An 18,893-nucleotide genomic window follows, 5' to 3' on the forward strand; every position below is an offset into this window, starting at 1 on the left:
AGAGCTAAATCTCTCCAGTGACATTACTGATCAAATAAAGTTTTAAATAAAGAAGAACTTGCTTTCCAGCTTCCTGTCATGGTACAGCTGCATTAATAGCTGCTGCCATGGTACAGCTGCACATTTAAAACAAGTGCACAGACAATCATGGAATAAGAACATTATGCATTCCTCCAAATGCCTCCAAACTCATTGGATGGTGCATCATCCTACAGCAAGACAATGATCCCAAACATGCAGGCAAAGCAACAAAGGAGTTTGCCAAAGCCAAAAACTGAAATAATTCTTGGCTGGCCAAGTCATTGATCTCATCTCAATCCAAATGAACATGCGTTTCATATGTTGAAGAGAAAACGTAAGGCAACTAGGCTCCAAAACAAGCAGGAGCTGAAAGCCTGGTAGCGCATCACCAGAGAAGATACACAGCACCTTGTGATGTCTATGAGTCACAGACTTCAAGCAGTCAATGCATGCAAAGGATATGTGACAAAGTGCTAAACATTAGTACTTTCATTTACATAATATTTATATGTCCCAAACATTATGGTGCCCTGAAATGGTTGATTGTGTATAAAAAGTACCATAATTTCTACATGGTGAAATAGAAATTTCTAAATGCTTTTAATAAAAGCTGAGAATCTGCACTTTAATATGGATTGTCAGATTATAAATCTAAAATTGTGGAGTACAGTTTCAAATCAAGAAAAAACCCAAACTTTTTTGTCTCAAAAATTATAGAGCTCAGTAGTTAAGAACAGGGACCAGGTGCATACACAACCATTGCACCTCTGTTAACATTGACCCTATGACAACCATTTTATGCCTGATATAATTGGGAATCATGCTAATCATGTCATAAAGTTGAGCAAAATTGATTTTTTAAAAATCACTTTACAACCACCCAGTTTGTCCAGTCATGCTTTATTTAATTAAAATAATTCTTTAGAAATAGTGTATTTACATTCTCAACAGCAATAACATTATCATGAACACAAAACTTTCTTTGCTGGCTCCTTACAAAATATCAGCATGACAACAAATCTGGAAAATCCGCTCAGGAAGAAAAAATTCCAGTTCTCGTTCATGTGTTCTTTGAAAAACAAATCCTTTTTTTTCCCTTGCATATTTTGTCATTCCTGCCACACCCAACCGCAAAATCATCCCTATAAATAAACTTGTTTCTCAATCTCCGGAAATTCATCTACACTATGTACATGCCCCTAAGAAAGGGATAAATCTACTTGGTGCATGATACTGGCCACCTTCGTGTTACAGATGGAGAAGATATGGGAAATGGCAACTGTCAATTCTTGGTTCTTCCTCAAGTTGCAGCCATAGACTGTAGGAAAAATATGGACCAAGTCACTGTGATGTCACCCATTGACTCTCCATGGGCTTAGTGAAAAAAGTCTTGAAGCCCTGGACGTGCAGTTTCTGGGTGCCGCCATGTTGTACAAATTGGAGCCAAAAGTGGGACCCTTACATGGGCATGAAGTCCAGTCGTCCACTAAGCATGTGAGATACAGTGACTTGGCAGTGACGCAAACTGTACCTGATACTTCCACAAAATATTACAATCTTGTCCAAATAATGCAATAACTTAACAAATCGGCACATGGGGAGACATTAGACAAAGAAAAAACATATACTGTGATTACATTGGCTTGTGGGAAAAAATGATTGACTTTGTATTTTGACCGTATTGTTACTATGGACTTACATTGAAATGGGTGGCTGAAACACCTATACTGGAGCCACTGGTACTAGTGAGTAACATCTCTCAACAAGACCAGGAAGTGAGATTTAAAAATGTAGCCTGGATTTGGGCGCTTGGTTGCAGCACTGTGAAGCATTGAAATTACAACAGAATCTAATATCAGTCAGCAACAGCAGCACACACTCTCATTTTTAATGAGCAGTTGCATACCTTACAGAAACTGCACAAGGTTGTTCCTTTCTAAAAATGGGGAGATCATCAGTTGATGTTGCTCTTCTCCAGGATGTTTTCAAGGGCTCCCTTGGTTCTGATTTCTCAGTAATTCAACAGAATCTAGTTGTGATTATCCTTTGCTTTGAATAGAGAAGTAAGAGTTACTTTTTCATGTACAGAGTTTATCTGTTTATTTTAGCTTGACGAAAAAGGCTAAAATGTGAATTTTACAGCAGCTCTACCTGACTACTGTAGAACCTCAGAGATATGAATCTCAGCATTATGGACTAACTAATCAACCAAACAGGATATGAACCCAGAAGTACTGCAAGAAATTATGCCTTTTCAAGCTCCAAATTATACATAATTTCTCTTTGTTATTATCACTAATGCAAAGAAGAGCATTAAACAGAAATAATTACAAAAACTGTAATAGCCCACACCTCCCTTCTGTAACTGCTTTTTGGGACCACCTGAAATCAGGGAGTTTGGAATGAACAACAGTGCTTTCTTGTCTACAATGAAACATGCATTTTAATGTGATGTTTTATGGACAGTTCCATTTACTGAAGAGACATACCTAGCTTGCCTTGACCTTGCTATTGACACATGCATCCTTCTAGCACTTTTTTTTGGTCAGTAGCTTTCAATTTCTCTGTAATCAAGACACTATCCTTTATGGTGATAACTTTAATGAGTTCAATTTTATGAATTCAAAACAGGTAAGCTAGTGTTTTTGCTAGCAGCTGTCAGCTCTAGCCTAGACTGATTATTATTATCGTGTGCATTTCAGAAAGCTCATGTAGAAAAGAATACTTTTCTAATGATTTTCATAAAGTTTGATTTTTTTTTTGAGAACTTTGAAATTTCTGAGGTCTTCGTTTTTGAGGTTCTACTGTACTTTCAGAAGCAACTGAATGTTTTGGATGTGCTTGGAGTAATACAGATCTCTGTACCCCTCGCTAAAAAAATAAAGGATCATTCAAAGCATTACATATCTCATGCAGTCTTGGGTAAACCTCACTACATCACAAGGAGTAGGACTGGGAAAGTCCACCCAGGCCCCCCATGGCACTCCCTCCTTGGGGGTTTGTCGTATTCATTGTGCTTTTTTTTTCTTTTTCTTTTTTTGCTGGTGAATATTTGCTGCAACTGCATGTGAAAACAATGATGTAACCACAATTCTTCAGGCCACTTAAGCACTGAAACAAGCAGCTTGTCTCTGTCTAATCTTGTTGAATATTTAAAAGGAAAAAATATATATTATTGTAGATACAGTTTCCCAGCTGAAATTTATGACAAACTCTGATTCTGCCGTTTTGTGTATCTAAGAAGGGAAACAATTAGCAATTGCCAAGACACTAACAGCGGATTGAGATGTAACATATGATATTCATGATATTCATAACTCATGATATTCAGAAGAACTTTGGAAATGTGCTCCCAGAACATAACACGCTCACTGACACACCATCCAGCATTATCTCTGGCATACCTGTGTCTACAGCTCAGCAGTACAATGAACAAGTAAACTGTGATAATTATTCTAGCCCTTTCCAGCATGTGATTACTGTATTTTCAATAAGGTGAATGAACTTGTCCACCAGAGTCCATTGCAATTCAGGAGTTCAGACACATGTATTAGGTTTTGGGGAAATGATTCATTGTCTTGCCCCAATGATGCAGAACTGCTCATGGGTCTCCTGTTTCCTATTGCATTTAATGTTCATTGAGTGCTGGTGAGTTGCTGTCCTGCTGTGCATCTCCCTTTCACCTCTGATTCATCATTTTCTTCCCACAAATGATGCGGAACATTCTCGTCCGGGACCAGGGCCGTGGCAACTACAGGTGGTCATAAGCAGTTGTGGTAGAGGGAGCAGTACGGGACGCAGAGCTGTAGTAATAGGGTGATCCTTTAGAGGGTGACAAACAGACATATAATAAGCTTTTCATTTAGTTTGATTCTCTTGCAATGCTTTTCTTTCTGTGTTTAAAGAAGTGATTTTAGTTGAATAATGACATGACTAATGCATATTTTAATAATCAATAATTATTAGCTGTACAGTGTGTGAAAAAGATACCCTCAGACTGCCTGTCCACACACAGACACAAAGCAGATAATTTTCTTGCAATAATTTTCCAGTCATATGATTCATCTCAAAAAAGCTATTAATTTTTATTTTCATTAGAAAAAATATAATAAAACAAAATAGATAAAAATACATATTATTTTTCTGCTGTGCTTGTAGATTGTCCAAGTGACTTGGGAACGCATGAGAAACATCATTAAATTAACTGTCCAACCATTTTAAACCAGCTATAACAGCACAATTAATTGCCACACACAGGGACCGAAAAGCCTTGTTCATATTGCAAGGTCAACAAGTTTATGTCAGTACAATGGATAACATACAGCTCATTCTCCATTCCTTTTCTGTTGGAAAGGCTGAATTAAGCCAGTTAATGGTTAGTCTGTTAATGAGTGCATTGAGGCACAAGTGTTCTTCCCTGTGCCTGCATTACTCAGCTGTAATAAGATACATTGGGAGACAGGCTTAACTGGGCACAGTGACTACAGGGCCCAAGTTGTACACTAGAGAGCGGCTGTTCAGTAAGAATAGCTGCTTTGTCTGCGAGGGGTCAGGGACTAAGTGGAACTCCACCCATGGTGAGTGGTTACTAGGGGGTGGAGTTGTTTTCTGTGACATTAGACATGTGACTGAAACGTGTGACCCATATTTAATCTGTACTGGAGACTGAGTTGGTGATTGTTGTTATATATGATTCCATTCAGGTTTCTGTCTCCATTGTACCTTTGAAAAAATATCTAACTGTTTAAATATAATGTATACGAACATACCTTCTAAATGCTCAAATGAAGTGAGTACTGCACCTGCAGCAGCAGTGTGGTTACGGCACTGGACTGCCATTTATGGTATTGGCTTTCCCTGGGAATACTTTCCAAATCGAGAGTGTGTGTACATATTTGCATGTGCATCTGTGCGTGTCGATGGGTATGTCTGGAGCAGAGCTTGAGGCAGACTCACCCAAAATAGCAGAGTTTGTAAACCTCCATGCGTCACTGTAGGAGGAGTACGGGGAGTGAGTATAGGCCTGGCTAGAGTAATCTGTACCTGCAGGGAATTGATGAAAATACATTGCACACATATATTCCACTGTCTGACACGTGCAGAAATATCACTAGCAGATACACACAAACACGAAAAACAGATCAGTTTCTGATACACACAGTCAAACATGAGCACATTCAAATTGTCTTAAAACAAATATTACTGTATAAAACACTCTCAAAAAATGAATCAAATAAAATGACCAATTCTGAACAGATCAGTTTTAAATTCTCGTGATGGTTCACGTTTACATTCTTATTTTTGTTTGTTTGAGTAGGGGTGCACTTTCCTTAGGTAAGATGATTTTTTTTCTCTGGCTGTTAATGTGTGCAAGTCTGCTTGTGACTTTGCCAGCATCTGAGCAGACTTAGCACATAATTCACAAATGGTTTGGATGGCTTGTAAACCATTAATCTGTGGGCCAGGTTGGATGGCTGGGGGTCAAATCCTGCAGCTCACTGGTGCGTACAGTCTGCGCGTCCTCCCTTTAAAGCTTTAATGTCCCACACCGCCCCCCCTCCTCAATCCCTCACTTCCTCTTTTCACGCTCTTTTCTCGCCCTCTTCTGTCTCTTTTTTAAGCATTCCAATATTTAATTGGTAATTATGCCACCAGGATTGAATCCCCCCTTGCTCACTCCCCCCTCTTAATGAGTAATTGTGTATGAACACTTCCTCTCAGTCGGCCCACCAGAAAAATAATAAATCAGACACTCTCATTTCGCGCTTCGAAGGACAGACTTCAAATAAAAAAGAAGGCACATCACAGCACACACATCACAAATTCAGTACACCCCTCCCCCTTCCCTTCCCCAACCTCAAAACATTCTGCCAACATTCCCCCCCCCCCTTCACATCCCATTCCCCGCTCTAGGGCCCCTCAGTCCCCATCGTGATGCGTACACGAGCAGGGTTAGTGCAACAGGGCGGAACCCCATCCAGCTCCTTGTGCCCCCCAGGCCTTGTCTATGCCGGCGGCCAAGTTCACCAGAAGAGCAGGCTACTGATTAACCACCCCCCTCCCCCCCCCCCCCACCAGCACCGCTCCACTAATCGAACATCTCCCTTCAGGGTTCTCCCCTCTTTTTATCTTTTCTTTCTCTCTTTTGCACTCTTTTCATTGTCACTTTGTGTCCCCTTCCTATGCTTGTTTCATATGCTTTTCCAATTCTGCATTTTGTACTTTGTTTCCCTTTCCCTTTTTAATTCCTCAAGGTAATCTCTCATAACATTTTAACATTTTCCCTCTTTCCATCTCTTGCAGCTCTCTAAATGATGGAGTTTTGTTAATGTAGTTCCCTGACAAAAATTAGTTACTACCTCTGTCCTAAATGATTCATTTACACGCTACTTATTTTTGCCATCACTTACCACCTCACCGGGTTTCAGATTCAAACGAAAAAATAGATAGTGCACAAATTCGTAATGAGGTTTCTGACCAGGTACTGTATGTTCAACAAAACTAAATCAAAAGTGACTATGTCAAGGGAATTTAATAACCTACCAAAGTCACATAATGCCTGTAATGTGACCTTTCTAGGCAATGCTCCATTCGTATGCGAATCTGTGTACTCACACGTTTGTATATGTACGGGTCAGCATGCAAATGTGTGCATTACATTGCAAACATCAATGCCATCATAATCTCTGAAACATGGTGAGCTGATTGAGAACTTAGAATCAGTTGCTTTTGGCTATAAGGCAGATAGCAGCCTAGTGGCTTTGCATAATCAGTAAATGCACTTTCTGCTACAGACAGCTCTCGTGGGCTGAGCTCTTACCTGCCACCATGCTGGTGATGGCTGATGAAGCAAAGCCTGTCTGACCACCGCCAGGAATGTGAGGAGGGTAACCAGGTAGTGTTGAGCTCACCATGTCCCGACCTGAAATGACAGACTCTTGCAATGAGCCTCTGCCTTGAAAACCTCTTTTCATTCAGCAATCCAGTCATTTCTCAAAATTATCATCCTTGTTATTCATAAAACATATTTACATTTTTTTCTTCAAAGAAATTGACTCAATGAAAGAACTTTTTCATAAAGCATCACTGTGATTTTTCAAACTGAGAAAATGTCCAACTGCATTATTCATCATTGACACTTTTATAATAAAAGAAATTATCAAAAGGCTTTAATGGCATGTTAACAGAGAACACTGTCACAATGTGTTCTCATGCTTATTTGCAAGTCTACTTTTAGATGTGATTTTAAACCATGGTCTTGACAGTCTGTGGTCATCTCTGTATTTTTTTAATGCAGAGATTACAATAAAGTATCTCTGTATTTTTTTCTTCTTCAAGTAGCCCGATTGACTAACAGCCTTATTCAGTAGGCATTGCTGTTATTTTTCAAACAAGAAATTTCAAACTGGCTCATTTATAAAGCACTATGAGTCACTTTTAAAATAGAAGAAATTACCACAAGTCTTTAAGTGCTTATTAACAGTGAACACGTTTATTTATATTTCAGATGAGACTTTAACCAGACCCACTGCGGTCAAGTTCCCATGGTGTTTATCATAGAGATAATAATAGGGGCTTTTACAGTGGTCTAGCCAATTTTTCAACCTGCCATTCACATTGTGCCTCCTAATTATTCCCTCCCTCTTGGGTTCAGGGAATACATGATTACCAGGTGTTTGATCCACAATTGTGTTGGTGGAGGTGAGCTTCCCCCCTTCACTATAAAATGCTGTGAGACAGTGAAAAACACCAAATACATGCATTTTTGATGATGATGATGATGATGATTATTATTATTATTATTAATAATAATAATAATAATCATCATCATCATCATCATCATCATCCTCATCATCATCATCATTGTCATTTGACAATACAATGCCAAAATATAGTTGCTAATTTGGCAAAACAAATTCAAACAAATATTTGTCAGTCTTGCTGTTAGCAGCCATCTGCCACAAAGTGCGGTTAATAAATATAGTTGTAGTTCAGGAGAAAGCAACAAAGTCATAGGACAGAATGAGCTTGCTAGCTAGCAACAACAGGTGTAATTTTATTTTGTAATCAAGTTTTAAGAATTGAAAGTAAGCAATATACATAACCTACATCTCACACACACCTTGAAACACTACACAGTTTCCCATGATTGCACGTTACTCCGATTATTTCACCAACCCCCATTATTGCCCTTTACTCATCACAATTTCACAAGATCTTATAATTGAACTTTACCCAGATATTACCATTGTGAACTCATTTGCAGATTGAGCAGTTTAATTGAGTATGGACTGGAAGAGGTTTCAAGTTTACATTAATATGTCTGCAAATTTGGAGTCTAAAATGCCTCCTTAAGGGCACAAGTTTGTACCCTTCATGAAAAGGCAGAAAAGAACAAGAGAAGGGTCAGATTAAATCTTTATGGTCAAATTAGCATGCACATAATTTAAGAGGCCTGGAAGGTCTGTAAATGCAAATGATCTACAATCTTGGAATGCTTGCTGAGGAGTCAATAACAAAACAGTCTTAAACTTTCAGTTGCACAGAAATGATATGGTAACAAAGCATAGTACCATACTGCATGATGCACTGAATAATTTAACAGAAAAATAAAAATTACATTTGGTTACTTGGAGTGCAGGGGCGTACGACTCCAGTCCTCGAGAACCAAATGACAGTATCTATGGTTTTTGGTGTGTTTCAACACTTAATTGATTCATTTTAGTCATTCATTGGTGAAAGTGTCCACACACCTGGTTTGAAGGCTTAAACTGGGAGCTAAATTGAAAGAAAAACCACAAAAACAGGGCTTTTCAGGGCTAGAGTGTGACACCTCTGCTTTAATGCATTTGTTTGTGAAAACTAGACGAAACTGTTTGTTACAAATTTTGCCAAGCCAGAAGAGATGTATTTGACCAAACGCTTTGGCAATTTAATCTATATCAAAAACTAAACAGTAAAACACAGTGTCAGTGCCAGTGATGCTTTATGAATAGGAGATTAAATACTGAATTCTTAGCAACCTTCCATTATTCCTGTGTTCTGATTGATCAGTGCATGGTAATTGGGAGAAAGAGGGTTAGAGGAAGACACACTGCAAATGCTACCAGCTATGAAAGGTAAAAAAGGACTCATGTTGAGCAGTGAGTATCCAGCCAGTTGATTGACCCAAGCACTGTACCTGCTATAAGAGACTGGCTGCTGAATTGCCCATATACTGGGCCATGATGGGAGAATGAGTTGAAGGCATGAGAGAGATGGGAGGAGCATCCACCTCTGTTACTGACAGAGACAGAAGCTGGGATTGGCTGCAGGTCCAGGAAGGCAGAATTGGGCATGACATTGGGGGAGGAGCCAGCACTGGTCTCTTCTGGTGACATTTCCTGCTTCAGACAAAGTGGGAGGGACTGCAGGGGGTCTAAGGATGGAATGGAAAGGAGTAGGTGGAAAAGTAAATGAAAATATGAAATTAAAGCATGCAGATTGGATAATGAAAGCCCACCATGACTGTCAAAAATAATGGATGCTAATGTGAATTTATTAAAGATAAATGAAAGAATTTCATCTGTATCAGATTACACAAAAATATTTGTGTAAAAAAAAACTCTTGTCATGCCTTTCACTCTGCTGTGAAGTAGAGCATGTGATAGTCAGAGCCAATGATCTCATACCTGTTACCACAGAGTAGCCCTGATGTGATGTCAGGTTGCGGCCAATGGCAGCGCTCGATGTTGAGATGCTGGTTTTCCCTTCGTCTAAGCTCCCATTGATGAGTGACAGAGGATACAATGCCTGAAGGCAATAAAAAGGGTGAGTAAAATTTTTATTCAGTGTATGTGAGGTAGAACAGCAGTATGGAACATTTTTGCAGCCAAAACCGGGCAACTGATTCGGTGTTTCAAATTAGTGTGTATTGCTTGGCTGCATTTTGAAAATATCCTTTACGTTGATTGCAGGTAACAGCTTCTAAGCAGAGAGGAGCAGTGATATTGTAGTCATTTTGCAGTAGTCAGAAAGACGTGATGTGATCCAGTGACTGTACTGAGGTTACATTTGTACCTGCTCTGCCTTGCTGTGGCCAGGTGAGGAGAAGGTGTCGGGACCATAGTGGTTCCGCTCAAAGCCACAGTCCTGGCCGTCCAGGTGCTGGGGTGGGAAGTGCTCTGATCGGAGCTGTTTCCGGGTACCGCCCCCACTCCCCTGGGAATCCACACTGTGCCGGCAGCTCTCCTGATCACCTGACACCGAGAGAGGGCCAGAGAGAATGAAAGAAGGAGAAATTTCAACACATCTATACTACGAGACTTCATTATTTATATATCATTCTTGTGTTTGCCATAAATTTCCAGAAGCGTTCTCCGCCTGTGTTTTTACCAGTGTTAGGGAATAATTTTTCCCCAAGAGGCTCAGTTTACTGACTATTTTTATTCCCTCTGTAAAGTGTATTTTGCTAAGTACATTATAATAATATAATAATATAAATGTATGTGGACACCTGACATCCAATATTTCATTCAAAATTCTGGCCATTAATATGGAGATGGTCCACCCTTTGCTGCCACAACAACCTCCACTCTTCTGAGAAGGCCTTATACTAGATGTTTGAGCATTGCTGCAGGGATTTGCTTCCATTTAGCCAGAAGAGCATTAGTGAGAGCGGGCACTGATTGGGTGACTAGCCCTGGATCGCAGTTGGCTTTCCAATAGATCCAAAAGGTGATGGGGTTGAGGGCAGGGCTATGCGCAGGCCAATCAAGTTCTTCCACACCGTTCTCGACAAAACCATTTCTATATAGGCCTAGCTATGTGTCCGAGGGCATTGTCATGCTGAAACAGGAAAGGGCCTGCCCCAAACTGTTGGGAAAGCAAAGAATCACCTAGAATGTGATTGCATGCATTGTAGAATTAAGATTAGCCTTCACTGGAACTAAGGGGCTGAGCCCAAACCATGAAAAACAGCCCCAGATCAAGGGATGTCCAGATACTTGTGGTCATACAGTGTATATACTCACCAATACCAATTTAAATGGACAGATTCTGATTTTGCAAATGAAAGAGAAGTTTCGGCTTCAGATTTGGAGAGATCCTAAGTCCTAACTTTGCATCTTACCTGTCTAATCATGAATATATAAGGAAACTATAATTCATCCGGAATATGTGTGTTTCCTTTCACAAGGAGAGCTGGGACCACTTATCAATTCATTAATAATTATCGATAATGCCATGCAACATAACTTTATTTTGTCTTTTCTATGCATAAATACATTTTCTGCGCGCCAATAATTTATCGAAACACTATAGCCGCGTTTCCACCGCAGGAACTATACCCCGGAACTAGGAACCTTTTGAGGAACTCAGTGCGTTTCCACCGCAGGAACTAGGGTCTAAATTTAGTTCTGGGGGCTTTGTTTTACCCCCCAAAAGGTTCCTGCTCGGGGGGTAGTACTTTCCGAAAGTACAGGAACCTTTTGGGTTGAGCTTGCAGCGCTGAACATTTATGATTGGTCGAGTACTCACGGGATTTTTTTGTGTCTATTTTCAGGCGCCATGTTTGAAAATATGCAGGCGCAAACCAATTTATTTTCATAATAACTTCAAATCAAACTTGTATGTTATGCGGCGCAGTAGCCTACTTTTGGTTATAGCCTGCCAACGTCTTGGAATTATAACGTGTGCTCTTCTGTTCTTTTCTTGCTTTAGTATTCGTTTTGTAAAATGCTAAGCATTCGTGCTGGGACAGCATATTACGTACTAAAACATTCAAACGGATTAATTCGGTTGCTGAATATTTTCTTCCGGATTTTCTTAGCCCGTTGTAATTGACTCAAAACGTTTGATACAGTTATGTGAGGTATGCGGTAGTTCTGCGTAATTCACATTGGTGATACAGTAAAAGAAAACTGGAAATCACCTTCGGCACTTTTTGTCAGGGTAAAATAACAGGTTAATTCTAGTAATCGTACCTTTAGCTTTTTCAGACTGCCGTAATTTTACTCTGCCATTCTTCAATTCCACAAAAAGACTAGGAAGACTATGGACTAATTTATGGTGCATGGTTCGCATCTGGAGGGCACACTTCGCTGCTCGGCTAGCAGTAACTTCGAAGGAAAACAAACGGTGGCTGTACCACTACTAATTTAAATTTTCACGCAAGTCCGAGTTTTCGTTCTATTCTTGTCATTTTGCGATTAGTCTATATGGAATTGACGATGAGAAAGTAATCAAACAGCAAATTGTTTATAACGTGTGCATGTTTTCTGCTGTTGTTGCCAGTTAGCCTATATTGGAAATGTGAATGCATTCTGTCGCTTCGGATGTCAAGACATGAAAGCGAATGTTCGCATAAAAACATAATGAATGTGTTTGAGAGGATATATAAAACAGTTACAATCTGACTATTGGTCTGTTATATCATATTTGTTGCATAACGGTCCAAGTTCAACTACCAACGACAGTTTTGCTTGACAGCGGCAAAATATGCCCAAACGGCTGCAGAAGAATATTTCAATTCCATGTGATTAAATCGATAAAAATCAATAAATACAAAAGTAACCATATATAGTCATTGTTGGTAACCCGTTGTATATAAGTGGAATAAACCCCTCCGGGCTGTCCTGGTTATTAGAAAATAATGTAGGCTACTTCGGTGGTAGTATGGGGTTACAGAAGAAATCATAGGACAGATGGACCGACGACAACGTCGCTTTTTCATACGTCAGTGGGCTAATTTGCCTAATCTTCGCGGGACTTTAGACCCCGGTGGAAACGCAGACAACCATTGGCTGAAGGAACCTTTTAGTTCCTGGTAAAGTAGTTCCTGGGACTGAAAGTTCCGGGTAATTTTGGTGGAAACGCGGCTTATGTATCAGTTTCTGACAGAATGTGGTTCTGTAACAATCACCACAGATGCATGGACACAGCTATGCCAAGAAGCATATCTGCCCCTTCCAAAAGAGTGATCAGTACGGTAGAACAAATTCAGGTCCTGTCTGGATCCAAAGACTGTCTATGCAAGTCACTTTCTGAGCAAAAATCTGCTCAGTCATGCATATGACAGTGAACTTTTGTTTATTTGTTTATAGAACAACATCACAAAGCTGTTTTCATCTCATGCTGCTGTATGAGTTTATGTTTGTGAACATAATAACAAATGACAAAAATGAAACGGTGGTTTCTCCTCAAGTCAGTAACAAGTTATATTTGTTTGTTCAAAAAACATAGTTTACATGGTGGTAATTTTCACTGCATTAAAAAAAAAATGTTCTGTGAGGTGAACTTTGATTGATCTTTGGCTTATTTAAAATTGCATCATGAATTAGCAAGGGTGTAACATTTGTTTGAATATTGGGATGTTTGAAATGCATAGATCCCAAGAACTGCAACCCCACAGGGGGATCCAGGGGCATGGAATATTTTTTTTTAAAGAACAGCTGTGAAATTATAATTTCTGGTGAATGTGGAAAATACTGCCATAAATGTAATGCTTGATGAATGTAACACGGTCAATAACTTAATGTGCAATGCAGCTAACATATGTGGGAAATATTTCCAACAACTACTTTTGAGTGAGCTAAGTAGAAATCTGTTCTGGAAGTTGTTTTCAGGTATGAGGCTTTATTTTTATTTACAATAAGTTAAACCACACATAATTTTACAAAGCCATCTGTCCTTGAACACTTAGTAAGGTTTTTGGAGGGTATTGGGAATTTTATGCTAGATGACCAAAAAACATGATGGCCTCATCTGCATAAATGTAACAGCTGTAAAATTTATGCCACCCCTGAGTTGCTATGACAAACAACATGCTTTTTTTTGCTGTAACATGTTTGCAGAATGCCACCTAAAGACAAAAGCGAGAGGGTACCCAGGGAGAAGGCTTCATATTTGGAGATTAGGGACACTTGACGACCATCTATATGTGTCCTTTTGGGGAGACCTTCGGCATTTAACATGGGGTTGAATATTTGTTAAAGAATTGTTAAAAGAATTTGTTAAATACATTGTACTCATCAACATGATTGACTTTTGAAGTTAGTGCAGTGTTTAATGTTAATTCTGTTTTCTTTGTTAAAGCTTACCTAGGTGTTAGGAAACAAACAAAAGCATCTATCCTCTTTTCTCATAAATAAAGCCCCAAGCTTCATAATCTGAGGATGTACCTGGTCTCACTTTACCATTGGAAATATTTTTCCTTGATTAACATTAGTATGTGCAGAAAAAGCCTCCATTCGTGCATTATAGGGCGTTTTCATTTACTGCTACAGTTATATCGATTAGGTCTTATGCATGTAAAATCAGATTGCGTGTACTTTGGTTTACATCTGACTCAATTAAGTTATGAACATAATTGAAGTGGGTATTGGCTACTGACACATCAAAGCTGTTTGAAGTAAAATTTCAGAGCGCTAGGCTAAAACTGTTACGTTAATACCAACTCTCCCCCACATTGCGAGGTTTAAGTCTTTGATGAGCGCCTGTTGTAACTGATGTTACCATGATGGTGGAAAGAGTGCTGGGAATCAAAACTGTTGACAGGGGCTGTCAAACATCTCATAGCAACAACTGACAAGGATGAGAATCATGATACCAGTGCATTCCAGAATCTGTATACATTGACGTTGTTTCTCCTAGCATTTGGCGATAGGCTATTGGTTAAAATGCATAGGCCTAGCCTATACAAATAACACCATAGGCTACTTCAAGGTTGACAGTTACCATCCAAAATTGCTGAAAAATCACAGAAATCACTAAAAACAGGAAATTGCTTAATTGGCAAAAATGGGGAAAGTCACAGAATCTGTGGCACCTGCGACTTCCGTAACATTCAGCCTTACCGGTATATCACAATCACATAACGAAATACCCATCTTCATTTTATGAAATTACTGTATTTTTCTCATAATCACGCTATATTACTGATGGGGTCATTTGGTCTGTTCTGTAATATTGGGAGTTGTAACCCTCCTATATCCCCAGTAAATTATGCCCTTGTGGCTTTGCCTCGCACCACAGTGCAACTCTAAATGCTAATGGAACATGGCTTAAATGAATACTTTAACCAATTACATTATTATTTTCAGGAGATTTTTTTAGTTTCAAGTCTTTTCTAGTCTTTAGTAGTGACTAATGCTTAGAAATTTAATTTGCTTCTATGATAGATATGGAACTTCTCCAGCATAAACAAAGCTGTTTTGTTTCTCCTCGAGTCAGTATCAAGTTATATCCATATTGATTCAAATAACACAGTTTACCTGCTGGTTTTTTTCGCTGCATTTAATAATTCTTTAACTAAACAGGATATTGTTTTGAGGAGATTTCTTTTACTTTTCTAAATTCCCTTGTTTAGCCATGGCAACTAATGCCTCTGCTGCAAAAAAAAGTACAGGATTTGAACCTAGACACATTCTAATATTGAACTGTTGAATACATTTTCAATAAAAAAGAAAAAATCTTTTTTATATCTTAAAAATATTTATCAATATTTTTGTCCAAATTTATAGATTCCTCAAGTTTTCCTATCATCCCTGCCCTATTTGTAAGTGTCTTTTTTAAGAATAGACACAGACCATGAGATGAACTGACCCATATAACAAATATATTGACATAGTACCCACTCTAAACCCACATCCCTGTAAAAGTACTTGCTCAAGAAGTCTATTGGGCTATGGGTCTTGTGCAAACAATTAAGGGGGAGCGTATATTATAACATATATCTCTCATTTGAAAGGATTAACATATTTCACCTCGACCGTTATTAAATCTGGTTCAAGTTCATGCTGAATATTAAGATAATATTATCACTGAAAGACAGACATAACTGATTTTTGCTCAAACAGGCTAACAACTGTAATGATCCCATAATAAATCCAAATGACACTGATATTTGTAAAATAAAAATTAAAAACCAATAATAATTTTCTTTTACACATGTTTTTTAATTAAATGCTAATTGCTCTTAATATAAAATGTATTTTAATTAATCTCACACATAATAATAATAATAATAATAATAATAATAATAATAATAATAATAATAATTATTATTATTATTATGTTTATTATTATTATTATTATTAGTAGTAGTAGTAGTAGTAGTAGTAGAAGGTCTGTATCCATTCCTTGTAATTCCACTTTCACACTGATGGAAGATGGGACTCTGATTATTTTTGTATACTGGCAGATTCTTACCTCTCTCTGTTCATGTTTCAAGTCACTGACTTCTTGCGTGCACTGGCTTGCCCAATGGGCCTGTCCCAGTGTCTTGTCATGTTTGACATGAACACCTTTAGCTCATTTTCTCTGCAGCCTCATTGCTCTCTCTGTAGGTATTATTTTACTTGATGCTGAACTAAGCAGGGAGGATTTTTTTTTTACTGAGGCTAAGAGAGACATCTCAACATACAATGGAATGGCAGGCAATAGCATTGTCTTTTTGTCAATCTATTTGTATTGTAATGTATAGTGAGAATGTGAAGCATGCACACACATTTGGACACACATACATGCACACGCACAAATATGTCTACTTTTGTCTTTGACAATATGACTGATATACTAATAATACAAATACTTATATACAGCTATGTGAATTTTAAGGGGCTCACTGTCGTCATGTTTTCTCTTGCCATCAGGATTGGCCTGTGTAATCCCCAGGAGCCCGCTAATTGTATAGGTGGAGCCCAGTGAGTCAGACTGTGGAGATTCAGGAGGAGTCACTGCTGAGCTGGGGACTGAGCAGAGAGAGAGAGAGAGAGAGAGAGAGAGAGAGAGAGAGAAAGAAAGAGAGAGAGAGAGAGAGAGAGAGAGAGAGAGAGAGAGAGAGAGAGAGATGGATTAAAATAGCGCATTAGTGCATGCTTTGTCATTTAGACTACAATTTACATTTAAGGTCTGACAGAGGCACTGGTCTGACTGAGTGAATAAAGACTGCTGGCATCCTATGGCAATTGATAGAAGTCTGAGTTCCATGTCCAGCTCCAGTAAATTGACAAGGGAGCTGAAATGAAAAGTGCGCAAGCAAAAAATAATGAAACTTACTGAGTGTTTGTCCTGGGCTGAGCCCCTTGCTGTCCAGAGGAAGGTTGAATGGCTGCTGCACTTTGGTCCTTATGATCCTATGGTACAGGGAAGGACCACAGTGAAGTTTACTGCACGTCGTGCAGTGATATTGTTTTGTGTGTTTGTGAGTGCGTGTGTGTGTGTACGCTAATAACAAGTGAGGCTGTGTTTGGTACCTGTTAATTGAGCTGACGCTGGGCACGGTGTCTCCGTCACACACGCCTTCAGTCAACAGCCTGTCTCGGATCTCCCAGGCGAACATGGTGGGGTTTTGCCGCTTGTACTCAGCAATCTTCTCCACCACCTTGGGAGTGGCCACCTTGGGTTTGGAGCCGCCGATCACTCCCGGCTTGATGCTACCCGTCTCGTAGTACCTGCCGCAGAGAAGAGTGGGAAAGAGTTAAAGTAGTGCACCTGTGTGGCTCATCAACTGACCAGAGCTTTGGATGGAGCCAAAGCAGGCTTCCAGATGTGGGCTATTCTGCTTTCAGTTTGTGATTCATTTTAGCAAGGTATTCCTTGTACTCAATGTATATTAAGGTGTATGTGCTGTACAGCACATGCAGCGCTCACAATATGTACAGCGAATCACACGCATGTGTATTCGGCAGCACACAGTCTTTAATTCAATTCAAGCTTTATTTATATTGCGTTTTTCATGCAAGATTGTAATACGAAGAGCTTCACAGTAAATAAGAATGAGTAGATTGATCAATAAAATAAAAATAATGAAAGTATAATAAAAGGAGCCTTAGGTAAACCCTAGACTAAATATGTGTTTTAACTTCTTGTTATAAATGTCAACAGATTGTGATGCCCTCAGATCCTTTGGCTGATTGTTTGAAAGGCAAGGACCATAAACATTAAAGACCGCCTCCCCATAGGTCTTGGTCCTTTAGTGCTCAGTCAGTGTGCACATCATGTATGGGAGAGTTGCCATAAATGTAACAGTTTGGATTTTGCTCATTTACTCAGAAACTATTTAGCCTAGCACTATGAAATTTAATAATTTAATCAAATGTAATCACTATGAAACCATTAGCCATTTCAATTGCCTTCATAACTTAACTGAGTTGGATTCAATTAAAACCAATGTACACACAGTCCAATGTTACATTCATATCACCCAGTCAGTATGATTGTAACAGTAAATGAAAATGCCCTAAAATGTGTGTATGCAGGTTTTTACTGCACGTGTTAATCAAGGAACAAACACATTACAATGGTAATGTAAGACCAGCCACTTCCTCAGATTATGAAGCATGGGGCTTTATTCATGAAAAAATATTGTGCAGAAACATTGAATCACAAGCAACTTCGTAACTTACTACATTGTGGTAGCATCCAAATCGATGAGGAAAGCTGTAATGTATGTAAGCTTTTCAAACTAAATAGCCTACCATAAAGACCAATCTGGCGCGTGCTTATCATAAATGCCTGTGACCAGGTGGCTGTTTCTTTTCCATTAATCACTTTGAGCATCCAGAAGATGAAACTATGTCAATGCAGTAAAATTAGTTTCTTTAATAAATATTAAACACAATTTAAAATGCTAAAAGGTCTCCCAAAATGGACACTACATGTAGAGGGTTTCATACAGACATGACATACAGATGGCTTTCAACCCTAATCTCCAAATCTGAAGCCCTCTCCATGACCTCCCTGGGTACCAACCCTCATGTTTTCTCTTTATATGGCATTCTGTAAATATATAAGAGCAAAAAAGTTATAGTTATATATAGTTATGTTATAGTAACCCAAAGGTTCCATTTATACAGATGGGGAGATCCTGTATTTTTGGTCACCTAGCATCC

At 38.9% G+C, this 18,893-nt stretch overlaps 1 protein-coding gene across 5 annotated transcripts in view; it reads right to left on the reverse strand.

Moving 5' to 3' along the window:
* Positions 1 to 914: 914 nt before the first annotated feature.
* The window catches only part of LOC118237093 (paired box protein Pax-8-like), a 32,982-nt gene continuing 15,003 nt past the window's right edge, over positions 915 to 18,893 (reverse strand). For 4 of the 5 annotated variants that reach the window (XM_035435529.1, XM_035435528.1, XM_035435527.1 and 1 more), the window contains 9 exons: positions 17,256 to 17,453; positions 17,059 to 17,135; positions 16,626 to 16,751; positions 10,081 to 10,259; positions 9,693 to 9,813; positions 9,203 to 9,439; positions 6,842 to 6,943; positions 4,978 to 5,064; positions 915 to 3,843 (listed from right to left, as the gene is read on the reverse strand). In XM_035435529.1, the coding sequence (XP_035291420.1) occupies positions 3,773 to 3,843; positions 4,978 to 5,064; positions 6,842 to 6,943; positions 9,203 to 9,439; positions 9,693 to 9,813; positions 10,081 to 10,259; positions 16,626 to 16,751; positions 17,059 to 17,135; positions 17,256 to 17,453 (1,198 nt within the window). In that variant the 3' untranslated portion in view covers positions 915 to 3,772. The remainder of the gene's footprint in view (positions 3,844 to 4,977; positions 5,065 to 6,841; positions 6,944 to 9,202; positions 9,440 to 9,692; positions 9,814 to 10,080; positions 10,260 to 16,625; positions 16,752 to 17,058; positions 17,136 to 17,255; positions 17,454 to 18,893) is intronic. The other variant, XM_035435530.1, reaches the window with a different exon arrangement.

The sequence above is a fragment of the Anguilla anguilla genome, chromosome 10 (genome assembly GCF_013347855.1).
Source record: "Anguilla anguilla isolate fAngAng1 chromosome 10, fAngAng1.pri, whole genome shotgun sequence".
Lineage (NCBI taxonomy): Eukaryota > Metazoa > Chordata > Actinopteri > Anguilliformes > Anguillidae > Anguilla > Anguilla anguilla.